At 41.9% G+C, this 22,324-nt stretch overlaps 2 protein-coding genes across 9 annotated transcripts; both read left to right on the forward strand.

The window, feature by feature from the left end:
- The first annotated feature begins 2,075 nt into the window (after positions 1 to 2,075).
- On the forward strand, positions 2,076 to 6,320 carry COMMD3 (COMM domain containing 3). Of its 4 annotated transcripts, none has more exons than XM_019756007.2 (8): positions 2,098 to 2,594; positions 3,921 to 4,032; positions 4,137 to 4,200; positions 4,293 to 4,327; positions 4,675 to 4,735; positions 4,821 to 4,895; positions 5,004 to 5,063; positions 5,990 to 6,320. In XM_019756007.2, the coding sequence occupies exons 1-8, from the start codon at positions 2,456 to 2,458 to the stop codon at positions 6,047 to 6,049; spliced, it is 606 nt and encodes a 201-aa protein (XP_019611566.1). In that variant the 5' UTR covers positions 2,098 to 2,455; the 3' UTR covers positions 6,050 to 6,320. The 4 variants fall into 4 exon arrangements, with proteins under 4 accessions (XP_074180981.1, XP_019611566.1, XP_074180982.1 ...); XM_019756008.2 differs by having other exon boundaries at positions 2,135 to 2,594; positions 4,821 to 4,877; XM_074324880.1 differs by lacking the exons at positions 4,137 to 4,200; positions 4,293 to 4,327 and having other exon boundaries at positions 2,076 to 2,594.
- Positions 6,321 to 7,684: 1,364 nt separating this feature from the next.
- BMI1 (BMI1 proto-oncogene, polycomb ring finger) lies at positions 7,685 to 17,662 on the forward strand. Of its 5 annotated transcripts, none has more exons than XM_019756000.2 (10): positions 7,685 to 7,823; positions 12,634 to 12,764; positions 13,081 to 13,177; positions 13,759 to 13,814; positions 13,908 to 13,958; positions 14,125 to 14,233; positions 14,316 to 14,361; positions 14,772 to 14,870; positions 15,233 to 15,313; positions 15,403 to 17,662. In XM_019756000.2, the coding sequence occupies exons 2-10, from the start codon at positions 12,653 to 12,655 to the stop codon at positions 15,730 to 15,732; spliced, it is 981 nt and encodes a 326-aa protein (XP_019611559.1). In that variant the 5' UTR covers positions 7,685 to 7,823; positions 12,634 to 12,652; the 3' UTR covers positions 15,733 to 17,662. The 5 variants fall into 5 exon arrangements, with proteins under 5 accessions (XP_019611559.1, XP_019611565.1, XP_019611560.1 ...); XM_019756006.2 differs by lacking the exon at positions 7,685 to 7,823 and adding an exon at positions 8,105 to 8,309; XM_019756001.2 differs by lacking the exon at positions 7,685 to 7,823 and adding an exon at positions 8,340 to 11,888.
- Positions 17,663 to 22,324: the final 4,662 nt, after the last annotated feature.

The following is a 22,324-nucleotide window of genomic DNA, read 5'->3' on the forward strand; positions in this document are numbered from 1 at the left end:
TAATATTTGAAGGTTAGAAGGAAAAATATATTATTAACAGGAAGATTTTTAAATATTTTGTTATTTTCAGTGGCACATAATTATTTTTAAAAGTTCTGTGAAGCCAAATTTAGTCTATTGGCTTTAGCCTGCAGAAATTTGTAAATTCTAGTGAGAGCTCCAATACTGTTTTCAGTGATCAAAGCAAACATTTTAAATAGTTTTTTTTCACACTTTCAAATGTGTTCATACATGGTTTTTCTACTAATATAAAATACATAGATTTTGTTGCTGCAACCAAGAGTCTACATCTGGATAATCATGCCATTTTAATGATCATATTTCAATGTATTTCAATGGCTTACTTGTCAAAGACCCACATATTCTATCTGCACTGAAACAAGTATTTAATCCTGTGCCTACTTCAAGGGGAATTGAAATAAATGTACCCACAGTAGAAAAATTCAGTTTTTCTAGCATCAGAAAACATTATGGTTAAAATTTTGTGTGAGATGGAAATGTACCCATCACTTGGGCCTAACACATAAATATATTTAGGCAGAAGAGGACAAATGCCCTATAAGAAAAAGTAATTATATATGTACAAGAGAGGAACATAACCACTGTTATGGAAGCAATCCTTGTTAATTTTTTAACTTTCATGCCCACAAACTCACAACCATTTAATTGCATCTACTTTTCTCTTTAAAAATAACATTTTAAAATCTATGCTCAAGCATTAATGCTTTCTTTTTCAACACCAGATTGAGTATGATTACAATTATCAACTCAAATTCTATTGAGTATTAACAATCAATGTTATATATTTATAAGGTCATAAAATATGTGTGTAATAAACATAATGAGCTTGGGTGTTAGTATTGTTTAACTTTTACATAACTCTGCCCTGTAAAATATCCCCCTTTTTAAATCAGATATGTGGAAATTTGTCCACTGGCATTTTACTACTGATGAGAAATAAGTTTAGAAAGAAAATGAGATGGGAAGAAAAGATGAACATGATGAATAGGTGTTTGTTTCATAAACACTCTAGAGAGACTCTTAAATCCCACTGCTCCTATCCTACACGCTCACGGAAGTGAGGAGCTAATTCACATGCCTTTCAAAGCCTTCAAAGAAGAACTGAGTAGTTACTAAGTCTGTGCCTGATGCTAAATTATTCCCCTTGCGTCCTGTTGTGGTATCAGATATGATACCATATGTATTGGTGCAAAGTTAAATATTGAGTGTATTCATTAGGAACAATTTCTTTCAAATAAGCACCTAAATTATGCCCGAGAGTCTTTCACGTTGAGTCTGTTTCAAATAAACTCTCCTGAAGACTAAAACACCTTTCTTGTTCCTAATCCCTCCCATCCACCCGTAAAGAACTTGCATTTTGACTTTTCCTTTTAATTTTTATCAAAAATGCATAATCCACTTTGCTTTGAGGTTTTTTCTTTTTAAAGAACCTTGTTCTCCAACTCCGTAGAACTAACTATAAAGGGGAAGTTAAACTTTATACATTATTTAAATCTTTTAAGTTATGGGTATCCAAAACAGTAATTTACTTCTAATAAAATTCTGCCATTCCTATTTTACTAAGATAACTGTCTGATATATGAGGATTCTTTAAGTAATTAAAACTGGACCCATACATGTACTGAGAACATTAGAACAAAATTTGTATCAGTTTGCTTTTGAAAGGTATTTGCAGCGACATACCCAAATTTTAACAATTCTGTGAAATATCTTCGTGTATAATTTATTACTCCGTCAACTGCTGAAGTACACTACGTACACAAGCGCGCTATATGAATATTATATGTGTACACACACCACACACACACACACACACACACACACGCAGGAAGGAATCAATTGCCGTATCCCAGAAATGACAACAAAAAAGGAAAATTAACCAGAATTATACAACTGGATGTCTACAGTCTCACTCACAAAAGGGCAGTGCTGGGCGGTTAAGCTGTTCAATAAAAGAAACGCCACAGACTGAAAAACAACCAGTTGCCTTAAGTTGGAGCTTCCCGCAGGCTGCCGCGCTGAGCGGTGGGCGGGGAAGGCGTATTTTCGCGGGAGGTGGGACCGTGATCCCGACACCATCCACCACCTTCTAAGGGGGTTTTTCAGGGGACGCGGCTGCGGAACCCCCACAGCCGGTGACAGTCCTAGGTGAGCACCGAGGGGAAGAGAAAGCTCCGAGCGCGTCCACAAGGCGCCCCTCTCACTCGGGCTTGGCCGCTCCTGCGGCCGACGCAAAAGGAATCGGCGTCGGGCGGCGGCGGGCAGCTGGGGGCACGGGCGACGGCGCGGACAGGACAGTCGGCGGCAGAGGCCCGGGGCGGGGAGGCCGGCAGCCCGCGTTGCTGCTCCGAGCCGCGTGCGCGCGCGGCCGCATCAGCTGAGCGCGCGGTGCGTATCACGTGGTGCGCGTGTCGAAGGTCACAGCGCGCTCACAATGGAGCTCTCGGAGTTTGTGCAGAAAGGCTTCCAGTTACTAGCGGATCCCGGTTCCTTCGACTCCAACGCCTTCACGCTTCTCCTCCGGGCGGCTTTCCAGAGCCTGCTGGACGCCCAGGCGGACGAGGCCGTGTTAGGTAAGCCGCTCGGCTCTGAGGTGGATCGGCCTGGGTGGAGGGGCGCTCGGAGGAGAGCAGTGAGACCCAGCGAGAGGGGAAAGCCCCGGGAAGAGGAAGTCTCCGGGCTTTGCCCTTCGCTCCGGACGGAGTGTGGGGATGTGGCTGCCAGAACCCAGAGCGGACCCTGAGCATTGTTTTGTCCCCACATAGCCAGCTACAGGTTCCTAGCCTGATATCCCCAACCAGGCTCTTTGTTCCTTTGTAAAGCCCGTGTTTAAGTCTTGTTTGTGGCCTAAACATCTAAGGTTGCCAGCCTCGTTTGAGGCAAAGGCTGTTTGACACTTGCACTTGGGGAAAGCACCCTGGCAATTCAAGTTTTCAGTGCTAGGCTAGCAAAGGTTTTAAAGACTCTGCTTCCAAAGTAATTACTAGGTTAAATAGTGTTGACATTTTCCAATTTAGAGACTACCTGAAGTTCCTATGACCACTCCAACACTCTAGTTCCATGTGTTTTGCATAGGTTTCACGCCTACAACGTTAAAATACGGTACATTATGTTTTGTTCCGCACCAGTTATCAGGGGGCGAGTCTCTTTTAAGTGATGCGGTCAGTGATTGCGGAGTGCAGTGTTTGCATGGATTGAAGGCATATTTTAAGACAGATCGCTTTTAGATAAATTTCTTAAGTATAAATACCCTAACAATTGAAATTCTTGTGTGATTTTTCTGTAGTGTCATGAACTAAACACTTGTACAAAAGGTATGAAAGTGGAAGTTCTTTCAACGAAAATAGTAACCACCACCTGGGTTAATCTCAAAAAAACAAAAGGAGGGTGTCAAAACCTGAAAATATTTTGAAAATTATATTTAATATTCTGAACTCATGCCCACCCCTCCCTTGATGTAGTCATGTCCATGGAGCTGTTTACCCTGAAATTAATCAATCTTTAAGGAATGTTTTTTCATTCTTAAATTTATGCCCTGGAAAATATTTATTTTCTTATTTTCCTCTGAATTTACTCTATCCAGTGTTAGAAACCTCTGTATAGTTAGTAATTTTTTCTTTGGGACTATAATTTTTAAAAAACAGTAAAAATATTAAGGCAAAATAAAGGAAGATAATTGAGACCAGAAAACGGCAGAATTATTGATGTGTGCTCTTTATTATTTTGCCATTGACCTTGTTGCTCATCTCATTTACTTTTAATTGCCAGTCCTTATAGTGGAATTCTTGTTATCTTGTTAAAGGGGTTTTTTTACCCAAATTAAAATACCCTTTTTAAAAAGAAACCTGACTATAAAGAATTTATTATCACAGGCATCCCTGGCAATTGATTTATTTTAGATCACCCAGACTTGAAACATATCGACCCTGTGGTGTTAAAACATTGTCATGCAGCAGCTGCAACTTACATACTGGAAGCAGGAAAGCAAAGAGCTGACAAGTCAACTCTAAGGTACAGGATTTATTTAAATTCCATTTATTATCAAATAGTACTTTTTTGATTCCAATTTCAGTTTTTTTAATGGGAACTAAACGTTGGCTTCTTTTTTCCTTTAGCACTTATCTAGAAGACTGTAAATTTGATAGAGAGCGAATAGAACTGTTTTGCACGGAATATCAGGTTACTTCAAATTTTTTAAATTAACAATTACTATTATTCTTCTACTGTGTTTGCAAAGATGTGTTTTCTTTCTTTCTTTTTTCATCCCCCAGAATAATAAGAATTCTCTAGAAATCCTACTGGGAAGGTAGGTACTATTACAAGGTGTCAAGTTGAGCCACTTTTCACTTGCAGGTATGAATGGAGAGTGTTAGTGTGAAACAAAACGGCAAAAAATAGGGATCTTGACCAAAAGAAAGGGGCCAAAGGGCAAGTGAAACAATTGAAGTTAAGCTAATGTTTTTAAAGATAAAGTTTATTGAGATGATTTTTAAAACGCTCTTTTATTATTCAGAACTTGAAAATAAAGTTTAACAGTGTTTTAGATTCAGAATGGATTAAAATTTTGTGGGGGGTAGGCACCATTTTTAGTAAAGAAAAATACTGAAAGTTTTCTGTACATATTAAGTACAAAATTATCATTGTATCTTTCAGTATAGGAAGATCTCTCCCTCATATAATTGATGTTTCTTGGCGTTTGGAATATCAAATAAAGGTAAAGTTTAACTGTTCTCTAAGGGTATTTAGGAAACTTAAAATAAATAGTTAAAGACTGAAATGTATGTGTTGTGTTGTTTTAGACCAGTCAACTTCATAAGATGTACAGACCTGCGTATTTGGTGACCTTAAATATAGAGGTATTTATACATGTACAGGTATTTATACATGTACAGGTATTTAAGATTTAAGCCCTGTCTAAAAATTAAATGTGAAATGGACTTTAAATCTTCCTGATTTAAGTAAACAATTTTTTTCTTCCCTAGAACACTGATTCCCAATCCCACCCAGAGATTAGCTTTAGTTGCAACATGGAACAATTGCAGGTACAGTATTAGGGTCTGTGAATATGCCTATCTTTTAATAGATGTTTAATTGAGAATTATGCTTTTGGAAAGTTCAAAAGAAAAATGATTTAACCATCTGTCAGTAGATAATGAAGGCTGGTTAAGGATTTAATGGGCAGGGGACTTCAAAAGCAATATTTTAATGTAGGCTTCACTTTTGAAATTAAGATGTTACTAATAGAGAATTGATCTACATTTGCTGTCCTCTCCAATTAAAATAAACTTCTGAAGTGTAGGGTTGAATGTAAATACCTTCTATTTGTGATCAGTTTGATTCAAAAGGACAAAGCAAAATTAAGAGCGTGGCTTTCAGAAATCTTCTTTGCTTTCAGACATTGAATTAAACTTTCAAAACAGGATTTTTAAACAGTGGTTTTAAATGACTTTTGATAAAGGGGGAAGTATACATAAAATTCTAAAACTGTTTATATTGCCAATGTAAGACTGGGGAAATTCAAAACTATATTGATTAGTGGACATGAGAACGAATTTATTTCTTACCACTTAAAAAAATGAAGATTATTGCTTGAAATGTTGATTAAATTGAATTTTCCAAAAGGAATCTCCTGCAGAGTTGTTTTAATGTAACCATTAAGCTAACTTTAAACTTTCAGAAAATGTGCATACAGCATAATCTTTGTTAGATAACTAGATACTCCTTCCTGTTAAAAAGAGTTGGTTAGAAATCATATTTCAAGTCTGAGGGCAAGTAGCCAACTTGAAGATGAGCTATTTTAAAGGAAAACCTTCTTTTGAAGGATACTGGTTTGTCAAAGGTTAATATCCTTGTGTATTTTAAATTTGTTTAGAAAGTGTCTCCCGACTTTTTTCTTGCATCTTTCTCAAAGTTGGATATTTCTTTCCTGTTTTATCCTAAAAAACGTGGCATTATATATGTCTTCTAGGACTTAGTGGGGAAACTTAAAGATGCTTCAAAAAGTCTAGAAAGAGCAACTCAGTTGTAACTCGGGGAAGTTAGCGATCTGCCCGGGTCTAGAAGACCAGGAACGCCTTGCCGTCGGCCGAACCATCATTTGAGCGAGCTTGGATGTCCTCCTTTTCAACTCATCAATTTTGACACTCATTTTTTTTACACTTGTGAGAGTTCAGAGGGAAATTCTGCCTAAGTATTTGAATCGTTAGTATGAACTGTACATTGATACCATTGTGATCTTTTTTCAAGTCTTACAAAAGAAAATAGTATTTACACTCCGAATAAATAAGATTCCACCAAAAGTGGTGAGCGTTTGTTTGGATTTGAGTTTGTGTGTCAATTATTACTCTGAAGACAGAACGATTAGCGTTAACTTTCAACGATCTCTTTTTCTCTGGATGAAAGTTAAGCACAGTGGGAAAGGATGCGATCTCCGGGGTTTATTGAAGACCCCAGTTTCGGGATTTGGGGAGCTGGCGCGGTCTCTCCGTGGCGGGAAGCCCGCCCGTCCCGTTACCTGCGCGGGAGGGCTCGCCTGCAGGCGGACCCTCGCCCGCGGGGTTCCCGAAGCCAGGCCCGGCCAGCCCTCGCGGGGAGCCCTTGCCCGGAGCTACCGGCTGCCCGCGCGCGCCCTGCCTCGGCTGTGGCGGGCGGGGTAGGGGGCCGGCGCGGCCGCGGGAAGGCAGGGGCGGGCGCTGTTGTTTCCGCGAGCCCAACTCGGGCGCAGGTTCTGCGCCGCGGCGCCAGAGTCTGGGCCACAGCCCATGGGGACAGCAGGGCCGAGCGGGGGGGCAGTGACCGGTGGCCCGCTCTCCTTGGCGGGAGCCCGTGGACGTGTGCGCCGCAGGCGGAGGCGGACGGCAGAAAGAAAGAAATAACGGGGGGTGGGGTGGGCTGAGCTGCGTGCGGGGCCGAAGCGACGCCCTCGCCGAGAGCAGGGTGGCGCGTGTGGCATTGTGGAGAAATGTCTCTGCAGCCGCGCCAGCGCCGCTGCACCCGCGCAGAGCGAGGGGGAGGGGGCCGTGTCGCGCTCCTCGGATGGGAGGGGGCGGCCGCGGGCCCGACTACACCGACACTAATTCCCAGGCCGCCCTTAAGGAATGAGGGGAGCACGTGACCCGGTGGGGGGGCTGCGGGGGGAGGGGGCGGGCAGACTGAGCCATTTTGGAGCCGGTGTCAGTTTCCACTCTGCCTTCAGCGGTGCATTTTTTTCCACCCTCCCCTCCCCCCTCTCATCCTTCCTCCCCTCCCCCAGCCTCTCGCACGCACACACACGGCGCCCCCCACCCTCCCTCCTCCCCCCCTAGCAACTATGAAATAATCGTAGTATTAAAGGCAGAGATCGGGGCGAGACAATGGGGATGTTGGCGAGGGAGCCCCGATCCGGATTAGAAACACCTCCCAGCCCCGCAGAATAATACTGATCGCGCCCCCTCCGCGCGCTCCCTCCCCCGAGTGCGGAGCGGGAGGAGGCGGCGGCGGCCGAGGAGGAGGAGGAGGAGGAGGAGGAGGAGGAGGAGGAGGCCCAGGAGGAGGAGGCGTTGGAGGCCGAGGAGGAGGAGGAGGCCGAGGCGGAGAAGGAGGCCGAGGCGAAGGAGGAGGAGGAGGCCGGGCTGGGGAGGCAGCATGAGCCGAGCGCAGCGGCCGCGGCTCCTCTCGGCTGCGCTCGTTGCCCATTGACAGCGGCGTCTGCAGCTCGCTTCAAGATGGCCGCTTGGCTCACATTCATTTTCTGCTGAACGACTTTTAACTTTCATTGTCTTTTCCGCCCGCTTCGATCGCCTCTCGCCAGCTGCTTTTTCTGGGTACGTAGGAGGCGAGGCGCACCCGGGCCGGGGCCGGGGGCCGGCGGGGGCCGTGCGGGGCTCGGGCCGGCCGCGGGTGGACGGGGAACGGCCCCCCCGCGCCTCGCCCCGCCGGCCGGGAGGGCGCTGACAGCGTGGGCGCCGAGCCCCGCGCCGCCGCCCGCCGCCGCCACCCGCCGGCCCCGCGCGCCGCCCGGCCCCGCGCGCCACCCGCGCCCGCGAGCGCGCGCCCGCGCCGCCCGCCGACTCCCGCGGCGCCGAGACCGACCCGCAGCCCGCGCCGCGCCGCCGCCGCCGCCAGCCCGGCTCGGCGCGGCTCCAGCCGCCGCCCGCTCAGCTCCGGACGCGCCGCGCGCGGCCCCACGTTTTAGTTCCTTTCTCCCCCCAGCGCCCCTCTACACCCTTGCGACGCACATGGCCCCCGAGAAGAACACTTGTGTTTGCAGCCTCTGCAGCTCTCGCGGCCACGGCGCCCTTTGTTGAGAGGTAGATTTTGATGAAACGGGGACGGGTTCCTGAAATCGGGAGCTGCTTGGGTCAAGTGGCTTCCCTCCTCTCCCGAAGAAAGGGCTTTGGAGGGGTTTAAACAGCCAGAGAACTCCCCCATTTTATAGGGACGGGTTACGTGGGGGGTAGCGGTCCCGCCAAGGTGGATGTTAGACTGGAGAGAGACGAAACAAAAATGTTATTAACTTAAGTTGGAGGGACACTTGTGTGAAATTGGATGGCTTGTAAGATGGCGGTTCCCAGTTGTTTCCAAGGTCTCCTGCATTTGTGTTTAAAATGGTAAAGTTTAAAGGTGTTATTTGTTGGTAGCCTTGAATAAGTTATCTAAACATCACTTGGGACGTGCTCACTGGGAAGTGGGCATTTCAAATTTGGAGCTTTTTTTGGAGTGATGATGGTGACTGGATGTTAGTCTTGCAGGAGGTTTCCTTTCTTTCGAGCTTCTTTTTCCTCTTTTTCTTTTTTTCTTTTTTTTTTTTTTTTCCCCCTTTTGGACACTACAGTTTTTCTCTCAACCTCTACTATGGGAACCATGACTGAAGTCCACTACGTTTTATAGATTTTGCTAAATGTCAGGATAGGTCATGTGGTAAAGAGATGCTTGGAAAAGAGGCACTGAAAACTTACTTGAATGTGTTTACGCAGTCTTTTGGGTTTGACAGCGATATAGCATGATCTTTTCCCCAGAGATTTACAGTTAATAATTGGAAGTAAACAAGTAGAGAAACTTTGATCATTCCCAATTGCAATGAAAGGATTTAGTGGGCTTAGTGGTCACGGTTCAATATTTGAAAGAGAAGCATGCATTAACCCCTCCCCTTAAAGTAGGCAAAATTCTGGGCATATTTATCCAAATCCAAGTGTAGGTTTGTGTTACCTGAAATGTTATGAGTAGTTCAACCTATATTTCATAGGAACCTTAACCTCCAAGTTTTGGAAACACATTATAAGCTACATTAAACACTTGAAACTTAAGGACGCAAATTGTTAACAGTATATACTAATTTATGATATTGTATTAACATTTTAGTTTTAAGTAGATTGATCAGAATCCTTAGAGGTTGATTTTATGGGCAAATGTATATATTAATACTTGAGTTTATTCCCATACTTCTGCCCCAGCGTGCAAAGGTGTTTGAAATAGTCTACCTGTTCAAGTTATACACCTAGTAACAATCTTTAAAGCCATTATTAAAGTAACTGTGTGTGCACGTGTATACACACACATTTTTGTAAGAAAATTGAGCATTTCATTATACTTGATAAATCCATTAATACTCTACCACCAAGTTCTTGGATGTGCATTAAATGCCCAAATAGGCAAAATTCCCCCTAGGACCCAAGGTAACTCCTACTTCACCCATACTTGTATTAGGCTGTGAGCTCCAAGTGGGGTTATGGAGTTCATTTGCATTTCTTAGATTGTAATAGTCAAGCTGATTGTTAACATAAGAAACTTGTTTCTGTTTTCCTTCATTTTGACATTGCTGGTGTTAGGCCTCCAACCAAACTGACAGACCCAACTGAGTATGCTGTAATGGCAAGTTTTAACTATTATTTTTACTATTAAATATTTGGTGCATTTTTGCTTGCCTAACTGGCAGTTACTGTGTTGGAACCTAGAAGGTTTCCATTTCTGAGGTGCAGATGTTTCTTTAACCTTATCAGCATGTCAAACACTTTCAAAGTCTTCATTAAGCTGCCAGTACTTTCAAGTGGCATAAAAAGACAAAGAACTGATTTTTATATAAGTAACAAAGTAGTACTTACTAGCATTGTAAATGATAATAGGGTTGTGGCCAAATTCTTCTGAACTGAGGTAGAGGAGTTCAGGAATTGTGTGAATTAAGACTTAAGATGAATTTTGAAAGGATTTTGGTGAAGTATATGTAACTTAAATATTCAAAGCCAACCAGTAGATAATCCCCCACTAAATCTTGATTGTTCTCTGTGCTCATATTTGTGTTTGTCTGCTGGTGTTGGTTTCCTGTAAGGTAGAGAAGTAAAGGCAGCAATTTTTATTGAAGCTCTTAACCTAAGTTCATGATCTGTGGAGTTAATATGATATGATTTCACAGGCAGATAGAAGTATCACCTTGTTAACGATCTTTCTAGGAAAGATCCTGCGGTGTCACAAGGAGACTTTTAAGAATCAAGAACGCTTGTCTTTAATCATCAAGTACAGTGGATTTAAATACTGCTACTCTTCAGGGACACTGCGCCACCCACAACTCCTCTGCAACCCCACTTAGATTTATATCGACAATATGTTGACAATAGTCTTCTAAACAAATAACCCAGAGATAACAGGAGTCACACATGAAGTTTTCTGGTTGAAGTCTCTGGTTGCCACTGTAGGCACTTTCATGAAAGAGATTTTGTTTTGTTTTCACCGTTTTTTAGACTTTAAAGCTTTTAGTTTCAGTCATGGAGGTATGTTGATTGGTATTTCCCTCTTGTGCATTAAAATTGCCTAAGAATTAAAACCTCAGATACATCTTCAAGTTTCACAAGCTCCTAGATTTCTACTCAAGCTTTGAAAATGTACTTCAGACAGATCTAGCAGCTTAGTCGTATTTCAGGTTCTGAAATGAATGAAGTGGGGGTAAGAATTGTATTTTTCAAGAATACTACCTGAAGTAATTGACTTCCCTGATTGTCCGCTGGTTTGTTGTTGCTGACAGTTCCCCACCATGAGTCTTTATAACATATGATGTCTGTTGGGAATATCATTTCATCGTGTGAGGGTTTGTATGGAGGTTAGGCTGAGAAAATGACATTTGTTTTTCTCTCCTATCGTTGCTCTGGGTTGACAAGGTGTTGATTTAGTGTTGGGAATGAGCTGGTCACATGGTTCTTTACATACTGTCACTATCTTACCGATTAAAGTAGTTTTTCTTGCCTCCAGCATAGCTCAAACAAAACACAGGGTTTTGCTCCCTCCTTGTCTTCTTGTAAAACAGATTTCAGTTTTCAGCCTTTCCAAAACTTTGTATCGCTTATCTAATCTACAGGAGAAGTTCATATTAGAGAAGAAAGCTTTAAAGAGGTTCAGTTCAATAAACATCTCTGCAATTTGAGCCTTGACGGTTTCGGGCTAAGTGCACAGTTGGCAATTCTCAAAAGATCCCTTCGTGAAAATTTTGACCTAGTGATTGCTAACAGGGGAGACCAAAAGAGTCAAGATCTGAAAGCTCTTCGCACGGAGTCAACGTGGAGAGAGGCCCCCAACAGTGTCCGTAATGGCCGGGAGTGCGGATTGCATTTTCATTTACCACTCGCCAGCTCCCGGGTCCCTCAGGCTGCCGGCCGGACTGCCACGGGCAGGGATCCAGCTCCCCAGCGCCGTGGGCCTCGTGGGGTTGCCCCACCCCCGCGCTGCATCGCCCGCACCCCACCCCGCCCCCGCGCCGGCCCCGCCCCCCGCGCCGTGCCGGCCCCTCCCCCGCGCCCTCCTCTGCTGCTACCTCCGCCGGGCTGCCCCGCACACCCGCCGAAGCTCCGGGCTCGGCCAGCTCCGCGCAGAGTTGTAGCGGTGGCCGGATGCCAAGTGTAAGTGTAAGTTGCTATGGAAACCCCGACAGAGGCGAGTTCCGAATCCGGAGCGAGACGGAGCCCCGGGCGCTGCCGCTGCCGGATCCGCCCCTCGCATCCCGGTCCTGGGCGTCCGTGCACTCAGGCCCCAGCCCGAGGCCGACTTGAGGTGTTTCTCCTGCGGCCCCAACACCCAGCTCCGGAAATGCCAGGGATGCAGATAGAGCAGAATTTTTTTCCCCTTTGTATTGCGTAAAAACGTGCCAGGTTCTGGTTGCTGGAAGCGCCTAAAACAACAGGAACCCCTGGAAAATCAGGGCAAGCTCCGGGATTTTCAATTGAAGATCGATAGGAAAGTTTTACAATAAATTTGGAGACCCTGAACAAGCTCTAGCGATTGGTAAATATCTGCGGGGACTCTGTGGCGTCTGCAGAAGCCGTGGGGCTGTAAGGCTGGAGGACAAATGGGAGAAAGAGACACGAATACTCTTAGCTCCCAGCCCCCACCTCAGACCTTTTCTTCACCCTGCTAGAATGACCTGAAGGACCGCAAGTTACTTTAGTTGGAACCTTTTTCACCATTTCAGTAGAATTGATTCAAGTCTGATTAGTAAGTTTCTTCTGTAGAAAACGTTTGGACAGTTTAGCTGCTAACAATGTTAAATGAGTTTTATGAGCTCCTCAGCATTTCAGAGTGTATAGTTACTAGGAATGGGAGATAATGTTGATTCTCTTTCCGTGAATTATAGTCAATATTTCTGTCTTGCAGAATCTTTTCTCAAGCAGAAATGCATCGAACAACCAGAATCAAGATTACTGAGCTAAATCCCCACCTAATGTGTGTGCTTTGTGGAGGGTACTTCATTGATGCCACAACCATAATAGAATGTCTACATTCCTGTAAGTACAAGTTTTAGACCTTTTTGTGTCACGTATATTTAATATTTCATCCTGAAATAGGAAAACTTAACAGTTTGCAATCCTTAAGAATGCTAGTACATAGTGATGGAATCGTTTTCTTCTTATGCATTTAGTGACTTTTAATCGTATTTAGTAAAATATAAGTATGCAATGTATAAGTGTTCTCAGGATATTTAGTTTATTTAATAGGAAATGTCTTTTGGCATTTATCATTTTGCTATTCTCCTTTTCTGAGACTAATTTTAATGTTTAGCATATAATTTCTGAATTTAACAAAATGTGTTTCTACTTCTAGTCTGTAAAACGTGTATTGTACGTTACCTGGAGACCAGCAAGTATTGTCCTATCTGTGATGTCCAAGTTCACAAAACCAGACCACTACTGAATATAAGGTAGAAAAATGTTTAAAATCATTGTTTGAAATTATTAGAATTGCATCATTTAGTGAAGGTTACCCTGTTTATTTCTTACAAAAATTTACCAAATCCCCACCTAATGTATGAGCTTTGTGATGGGTAACCTTTAATTTCTTGCCACATTAATACTAACTAGTTTTTAAACAATGTTCAGTGTTATTCAGGTGATTCTAAAATTTTTAAAAACCATCTTTTAAAAACTGAATCAGTTCTCCATTTTTTGCATTGTTTTATTGACTTCATGACAGGCAAATAAATGTGTTTAAAGTGCTTCCATTTTCTTTATTCTCTTTCATGTTAGCTAATTTAGTAACGACTCAGTGAAATGTGAAGAATTTATTAGTGAATATAAAAGTAAAGTATTTTTCTACTGATTTAAAAGAATGCTACTACATAAAGAACTTTTATTTTCATAATTGTTATTGACTTAGTTGTAGACAGTGTCACAATCAAATAACATTTTATAGCAACAAGAAAACAGATTCTATAATTTATGGATATTTTTAGTTTTTGTCATCTTAATTGATAGTTTACTTTTCTAATTTATTATTTTTCAGGTCAGATAAAACTCTTCAAGATATTGTATACAAATTAGTTCCAGGACTTTTCAAAAGTGAGTAACTTGCTTAAAAAAATGAATTTTTAAAAAGTATTTATAGGTTTTAGCCACTATACCAAATATTTAAGTCTTTTTTACTCCCTTTAGATGAAATGAAGAGAAGAAGAGATTTTTATGCAGCTCATCCTTCAGCTGATGGTAAACTCTTTGAAGGGGGGAGGACATTTTATTTGGAGGGAATACTTATTCAGTAACTTACTAAAATTGAATGTAATCTCAAGTACCACTTCTATTTTCCTACATGTATATAATATTTAATTAAGTATTTAATTTTTAAAAATTGAATTTCAACATGTCTTTATAGCTGCCAATGGTTCTAATGAAGACAGAGGAGAAGTTGCAGATGAAGATAAGAGAATTATAACCGATGATGAGATAATAAGTTTATCTATTGAATTCTTTGACCAGAACAGGTAAATTCTTTAAGAAATGTGTTTATTATGTTTATATGTTTATTAGATACATTGTTCCACTAATAAATTATCTGTTTCTTAGATTGGATCGGAAAGTAAACAAAGACAAGGAGAAATCTAAGGAGGAGGTATGTTCCATGTCACAAAAACATGAAACATAGTTTAGATTCTAAATTTTATGAGTGTGTGTTACTCTTTAGAATATTCCAGGGTCAAATGATGCTGTCAGAAGAAAATTGTCATGTTTGGTGTTTAAGAATGATCTATATCTGATAGTTAACATACAGAATTTATTTTATATATTATTGCTATTCTTATAAAATACTTTACATAATTAATGTTTAATACGCTGATATACTTAAAGTTTTTTTTATTATACCAGGAATCTGTTCATTTAGTATTTATAAAAATAGTATAGTTGAGAATTTAGTCACATCCCAGTTTGGGGGATGCCTTTTATCTATTCAGGCAATCTAATTTAAACTTTTTTTAATCTGAAAGTTAAGAATAAAAAAGTTACTTTTCTAAATGTACTTAGGTGAATGATAAAAGATATTTACGATGCCCAGCAGCAATGACTGTGATGCACCTAAGAAAGTTTCTCAGAAGTAAAATGGACATACCTAATACTTTCCAGGTATCTACTTTATAGTCTTCATACATTTTACATAGATTTTTAAAAAATTTAGTCACTTTTTTCTCTTTGGATTCTGAACCCAAAATGCAACAGAAATTTTTAAAATTTAATTTCGCACTTACCTTGAAATATCTCAAAATGTTTAGTATAAATTCTGTTTTATGCTATGAAAATAAATCCCTTAATAACTTCAGGAAATATTTCACCTTATTTGAGGTTTTAAGAGGGATTCTTTCTTTGTCCAAATGTTTGGAGAAGATGTTTTTTAAAGCATTTTTGGATTATGTTTAGATGACCAAAAAAATCTAGATTTACCTTTGTTCTTTGTTATACTTAATAATTGAAATACTGTTTTTCAATAGATTGATGTTATGTATGAAGAGGAACCTTTAAAGGATTATTATACACTAATGGATATTGCCTACATTTATACCTGGAGAAGAGTAAGTAACATGTCTAATACTTGCAGATTATTGTGGTGAACTGCATTTAAAGAATTAAGGCTGATTTTTTTTTCCTTTTAACTTTGTAGAATGGTCCGCTTCCTTTGAAATACAGAGTTCGACCTACTTGTAAAAGAATGAAGATCAGTCACCAGAGAGATGGACTGACAAATACTGGAGAACTGGAAAGTGACTCTGGGAGTGACAAGGCCAACAGCCCAGCAGGAGGTATTCCCTCCACCTCTTCTTGTTTGCCTAGCCCCAGTACTCCAGTTCAGTCTCCTCATCCTCAGTTTCCTCACATTTCCAGTACTATGAATGGAACCAGCAACAGCCCCAGCGGTAACCACCAATCTTCCTTTGCCAATAGACCTCGAAAATCGTCAGTAAATGGGTCATCAGCAACTTCATCTGGTTGATACCTGAGACTGTTAAGGAAAAAAATTTTAAACCCCTGATTTATATAGCTATCTTCATGCCATTACAGCTTTATAGATGCTAATACATGTGACTGTCGTCCAATTTGCTTTCTTTTGTAGTGACATTAAATTTGGCTATAAAAGATGGACTAGATGTGATACTCATATGGACGTTAATTGAAAAGAAAGATTGTTCCTATAAAGAATTGGTTTCTGCAAAGGCAGGCAAGATTTTTTTTTTTCTGTGTGTTAGGAAAGGTATGAAATGGTTTCTGTAACCGCTGTTTGGATTTGAAAATATTCTGCAGTGGATATAAACATTGGGCCATAGTTTGTTAATCTCAACTAACGCCTACATTACATTCTCCTTGATTGTTCTTGTTATTAAGCTGTTTTGTGAACCTGTAGAAAACAAGTGCTTTTTATCTGGAAATTCAACAAACAGAAAGAATATGCATAGAATAATGCATTCTATGTAGCCATGTCACTGTGAATAACGATTTCTTGCATATTTAGCCATTTTGATTCCTATTTGATTTTTACTTCTCTGTTGCTACGCAAAACCGATCAAAGGAAAGTAAACTTCAGTTTTACAATCTGTATGTCTAAAAGCGGGTACTACCGTTTATTTTACTGACTTGTTTAAATGATTCGCTTTTGTAAGAATCAGATGGCATTATGCTTGTTGTACAATGCCATATTGGTATATGACATAACAGGAAACAGTATTGTATGATATATTTATAAATACTATAAAGAAAATATTGTGTTTCATGCATTCAGAAATGGTTGTTAAAATTCTCCCAACTGGTTCGACCTTTGCAGATACCCTACGTTTGAGCCTCATGGGCATAGAATATTTTTAATATGGATATCTAATTCTAAAATCTTTTTCCATTGGAAGCAATTGGCAAATCATAATACTGACTTTCTCTAGTGATACATGTTTACTTTTAAAATATATTGTTGCAGTAAAGAAAAACTTCTAATTTGGAAATAGTGTCTTTATTTCCTGATGCTTATGAGGAAATTAATGTGTTTTTAAAATGCATATTCATCACTATAATCCTAAAACAAATTTTTAAGTAAACCAGCAAATTGCTGGAAGAAGGCATTTTATCTAAAATTATTTTAATATGTGGTATAGCAGTAATATCAAATTTAAGATTTTGCTTTTACAGTTATAAACAATGGCATATGCTGTCTCCCTAATGTCTGGAAATAGAAGCAATTTATTATGAGCTTCTATAGGTATTAATTTTTAAATAGAGTGAGCATGTCGAATTTAAAATACGAATAACCCCAATAACTTTCAGTTTGTATTTTGCTTTGGTCGAACTTGGTGTGTGTTCATCACCCATCAGTTATTTGTGAGGGTGTTTATTCTATATGAATATTGTTTCATGTTTGTATGGGAAAATTGTAGCTAAACATTTCATTGTCCCCAGTCTGCAAAAGAAGCACAATTCTATTGCTTTGTCTTGCTTATAGTCATTAAATCATTACTTTTACATATATTGCTGTTACTTCTGCTTTCTTTAAAAATACAGTAAATGAAGTTTTATGAAACCACAAAATACATATATTTTTATTTTGACCTAAATTTGTACAGTCCCACTGTAAGTGTTTCTAATTATAGATGTAAAATTTCATTTGTATTTGGGGGAAAAAATCCAATGAAAAGGATATTCATTTAGAAAATAGCTGAGATTTTAATAAAAATTTGATATGAAAAGCACAATGTGCAGAAGTTTTAGAAACCCTATTGTGGATAACAACAGGTAAAAGCTAAAGAGAATCCATTGCTGTCTTAAGTAGTGATGTTGCTAAGAAGTATATGATTTGTTGTATAATTGCTTGAAAGCCCAATTGAAAGATGTATGTTTATTTACTCTCTAATCTTTGAAGTAAAAATTCCCCATGTTTGCCAGTTTTGGTGAATTTAACTCATTTTTCTAGGCCTCAAGTTTTTCATGATGTTATCTAAGACAAGAGTTTGTTAATGGAAGTTTCAAGTGGTATTCTTACTTTGGATGGTCATGTGTATAAAAAATGAAAAAATATTTTTCAAAGGCTAAAAACTTCAAATGTTAGTGGACTGTCATTTGACTTAACACAAAGCCAAGTTGTAAGATCAACATGGAACTTAGACTTTACATCTCAACCTTTTTATGATGGACCTTTGCATTTATGGCTTAATACTTAACATACTTGAAAACATGTCCATTTATTTTATTTGAAAGAGGATGTTTTTCCCTACTCAATTTGAAAATTGCTTAAGTATTAAAGGATATTTCAGCTAAAATTTGTCTTAATAAAACAGAAGAAAGATTACAATGTGTCGCATTCTCGCAGAACCAGCCATCACAGTTGTGACAATTAAGATTTAAAACTTTTGCTAAACTACCACTTTAAAAAATTCCAACCAAAAATCCATATCAAAGCTGCTAACTTTGTAACTCTTAGCAGTAAAAGTCGGGTACATGAAAAGTTGGCTTTAAGTTTGGCTTTTGCTTCTCAAAAGTATTCTAGAATTCTATAACGCAAAGTTAGTGCTAACAAAATACTCCACAGAAAATGCCTAAATTGGTTTCACAGATTTTAGCTTAAATGCAGAAAGAATGAGGCTGGTTGCTGTTGTGTAAATAGTGATCCGTCTTGGCTTTACACTTGCATACTACTTTACAAGTACTTTGTGCTTTTAAAATTGCCGGCCGTTAATTGGACTAAGTTGAAAAAAAAAAGTTGCCTACAGTTAGTTGACTTAACCTACCAACCGTTTTGCTTGTTGCCACGTCCGATCGTGTGTGCAAATGTTGGGATCTCTGGAGGTATGCAACAGGCAGAGTAAACTGGTACGGGATTTTCTTCATTTTTTCCTCTTACTCTTTTCCCAATATTTGGAGTTTCAGTTCATTTGTGAAAGTCTTTTTGTTACACTCCTATAGGCCTACCAAGATAAAATTTTGATACGAAATATTAATAGGAATTTAATAGGAACCCATGTAACATACTACTTGCACTGGCCAACAAGATATGAATATGTTTGGTTTTTAAAAAATAGCTTATGGTAATTTTTTGAGGGGATCGGATTTTACTTTTAGAAACAATTTATATAGGTAACCTAGTCTCAGAATCCTGGGGTGATGGAAGTTTTATTTTTCTCATTTTTCTTTATATTTTAAAGGTTTGATAAATATATATATATTTTTCTTTTCATTACTGCTGGAATGACAGTTGGAAATTCTGATTTAGTTTAGTGCTTCCCCCATACAGTCTAACTCACATTTTATCCAAAACCAAAGGTCTAAATTACACTTAAAATGAACATTTAAAAAAAACATATACTTTTAAAGACATTTAATGGTGCAAAAAGCACAGAACGCAGTTCCAGAATAAGACTCTTGGGTTAGATAATGTCATTTCATTTGAGGATGTTTCTTCAAGTATAAAATTAACAGTACAACAGGTGATTCACTCTAAAAAAAAATTCTAACTCCTCCAAGATAAAACCTTCAACTAAACTGGTACCACAGAATTCATATGGACGGGTCCTTTACAAGGAAGAGAAAGTCGCCTATTGGAGCCTCCCAGTAAATCAGACTTGGGAAATACCACGCGAAGACCTTGAGCCTGTAGATTTTCAAGATCGTCCAGTTGTGATTATGAAAGTCTCCGAAAATGTTTACACAGTAGAGTGTTTCCTGTTTCCGTAGTTAATTTTTTTAACGTCTTTTCTTCTTTTGGTTCTTGAAACGGATTTCCTTTATTTGCACCAGTTTCTTTTTCTTAGTGTGCAATTTCTAGAGGTCTCATAAAGACTTCACTATCAACTTTTGTCTTCATCAAGTCGTCGGCATCAAAAGGTATTTATCCCTGGAAGGGCTACTCTAAGATCCTGTGGGTTTTCTGAAGAAGTTCAAGTGCACGTAGAAAACTCATCCCGAAGTCTCTTTTAACCCTTCAAATAAATAGTAGACACTCAATAAAAACTTTCAGTGAACGAGTTAAATTACTCCCATTCTTTTAACTCTTGTCTTAAAATATTCTTCCTTCCAGAGACTATCAAAGGAACTCCCCAAAATAGTAGGTGTTGTTCCCTCAGAATCACCATTTCAGCACAAATACTACTTCTTGTTCTGATTGTTGGATGTCATCACAATATCCAAACTTCACAGAGAACGTAATTTCTAAGTATCGATTCGGCACTCTCCAACGCTCTGTCGTAACTTAGCTAGAACCCAAGTTAAGAGAAGGACTTGTAAGGACCAGGGTACTCGAGAAACACGTCGAAATTGGGATGGAAGGAATGAAAACATTACAGCGATGGATAAAGAGGTCACTGGAGATAAAGAAGTCTGTCCACGGACTAGTCTTAAGTCTCAATACCTCCAAGAGTGAAAGACAAAGCCGAAGACAGGTGCTCACTGCGCGGCTAGGAAGATAAAGCCGGAGTTGGGGGGAGTGGGGGCGTGGAGAAAGGTGGGGGGGCTGGGGCCGAGGCTAACCAGACCAACGGCTTTCAAAAAAAAAAAAAAAAAAAAAAAGGAGGCTTTTTATGTTCTGGTGCCTGGTGGAAAAAGCACAGGATGCCCGCCTGGAGAAAGTGACCTTCCTTTCCAGAAAGCACTGGCTTCCAAAAGGACACGTTAGGAGGAAAGGACCTTTCCCCCGTCCTTATTTTTAACTAGCAGCTCTCCGGCGAGTGCAAAGAGCCACAGCTCAGACCTCGGTGATCCGATCCTTCACGCCGCGGGGGTTCGGCCTGGCCCTGCGCGAGCCTGGGCAGCCGAGCATCAGGAGGCCATTTTGCGCCTGCGCCGCTCGCCTCGCGCGGCGCTCGGCTCGGTGGATTCGCATCCCGCCAAATTTGAAAGCAAGATTCTCAGACCCTGCGAGGCTTGTCTGGCAGGGAAACGAAATCGTTTCTCCAAAGTCGGAGCCTGTGGCGATCGGCGGCAACAGCGAGGTGCGCGTGGCCTCATAAGGTGGCCCTCCTCTGGCTGAAGGCTTTTCCACCCGGCGAGACACCAGCGGGTCCGCCCTGCTGCCGAGGCGGGGGCGACCGGCCCCCGGGCCTTGTGCTCGACGCCCTCAGAAAACCGACCCCTGCCGGGCAGGCAGCGGCTTCACCTGCAAAGCCCAGAGAACCTCATTCTTGATGGGCCATTCCAGATAATCGCCTCGCTCAAATCCTCTGCCCTTTCCCCTTCAATAACGAAGTGTCCTTGGAGTTGGGGGTTTTGGTGGATAGACTAAACTAAATAACAAAATATAAAACTGCCATGTTGAGGGTTCCCGATGGCTGCACTTCGTGGGCAGTGACTGGAAAGGCCCATGGGAGAAGGTCCTCCAGTTGAGCTTGTTTGAGGGATAGAACAGGCTGTAATCCCCTGCGGAGTAAACTTGACCGGGTGACAGTGTGCAGGAGGGGGTGGCTGAGCGACAGGACCCAAAGGCGGCGCCTAAATGGGTCTCAGGGCAGAGCGAACCTGGGAGGTCCGGCACTCTCACAACCCCGGCGCCCTCACGACCCTGGCGGGGCAGAGGAACGGGAGGTCCAGGGTTGGGATGTCGCTTCCGAAAGCCGCGGGGACACAGCTGGCTTCCTGTAGAGCCCGCGCTTGCCTGATCCCCATGGTATAAACGCCTCTCTGACCCAGGAGTCCCACGTGCACCCAAAAACCAGGAGAGGGAGGAACGACTTGGGGAGGAGGGTCGGGGTAACGGCGGAGAAGTGAAAACGGCCTAAAATGGGCGACGCCGGGCGAGTCCTCTTTATCAGTGCAGCCGACTGCAGGAGCCGCCATTTGGTGGCGGATTTCGGTATTTCAGTAGCACGTTGTGCTGAACGTCACAACTGGCTCGTCTACGTGGCACGATCCTTTTTAAACCGCCGTTTTTAAAACTGTAAATTTCCCCTTAGGTCCCCCCTACCCCCAACGGTGAACCCCTCCCACAATCCCGTAGAAGGCTCCGCGGCTCGGCTCGCCCCTCGACTCGGGTGGGGAGACCTTTCCTCGGGGCGACACCAGCCTCGCGCGGTAGAGCCCAGCACAGACCTAACGGGGTATTTTTCCCCCGTTTCTCCGAGGCTAGGGCGATTCCGAGTCCGCAGATTTCCCCAGTGAGGAGAATCTCATTTCCTTGGGGTCGTGATGGGCATTGTCTCTTCGCCCGCCCGCGTCTCCGCCCGGGTCTCCCGCCTCACACCTCTCAGCTGGGAGGCGGGGAAACCGCGACCTGGGCCTTGCGGGCTGGAGGCACCCCGACGAGAGGCGGCTCCTCTGGGAGCGGCGGGTGGGGATCCCTCACTCGCGCTCCCAGCTTTGCCCGGAGCCCTCCTGAGACTAGGAACGCTAGACAACTCTGTGCAGTGCTAGGTGTCCTACCCCGATCGCTGAGTCTTCGAGGGTATTCATGAAAAGCCCCGGAGGAGTGAGGTGCCTACTGAATGCAGAACAAAGGGCTGAGGGGTGAGGGTGAGGCGGGTTCACGCAAGCGGCTGCCGGGCTCCCAGTCGGGGGTGGGGGGGAGCAGGGCGGACTCTTGGTCTGGAAAGGAGCCGGCGGGCGCTCTGCGGGGTCCACGG

Source organism: Rhinolophus sinicus, linkage group LG02 (assembly GCF_036562045.2).
Source record: "Rhinolophus sinicus isolate RSC01 linkage group LG02, ASM3656204v1, whole genome shotgun sequence".
Classification (NCBI taxonomy): Eukaryota; Metazoa; Chordata; class Mammalia; order Chiroptera; family Rhinolophidae; genus Rhinolophus; species Rhinolophus sinicus.

Coding starts and splice junctions, on each gene's coding strand:
- COMMD3 (XM_019756007.2), top strand. CDS start 2,456: ATGGAGCTCTCGGAGTTTGTGCAGAAAGGCTTCCAGTTACTAGCGGAT. Junction 2,595..3,920: donor GGCGGACGAGGCCGTGTTAG/GTAAGCCGCTCG, acceptor GATTTATTTTAG/ATCACCCAGACTTGAAACAT. Junction 5,064..5,989: donor GCAACATGGAACAATTGCAG/GTACAGTATTAG, acceptor TATGTCTTCTAG/GACTTAGTGGGGAAACTTAA.
- BMI1 (XM_019756000.2), top strand. CDS start 12,653: ATGCATCGAACAACCAGAATCAAGATTACTGAGCTAAATCCCCACCTA. Junction 12,765..13,080: donor AATAGAATGTCTACATTCCT/GTAAGTACAAGT, acceptor TTCTACTTCTAG/TCTGTAAAACGTGTATTGTA. Junction 14,362..14,771: donor AGGAGAAATCTAAGGAGGAG/GTATGTTCCATG, acceptor AAATGTACTTAG/GTGAATGATAAAAGATATTT.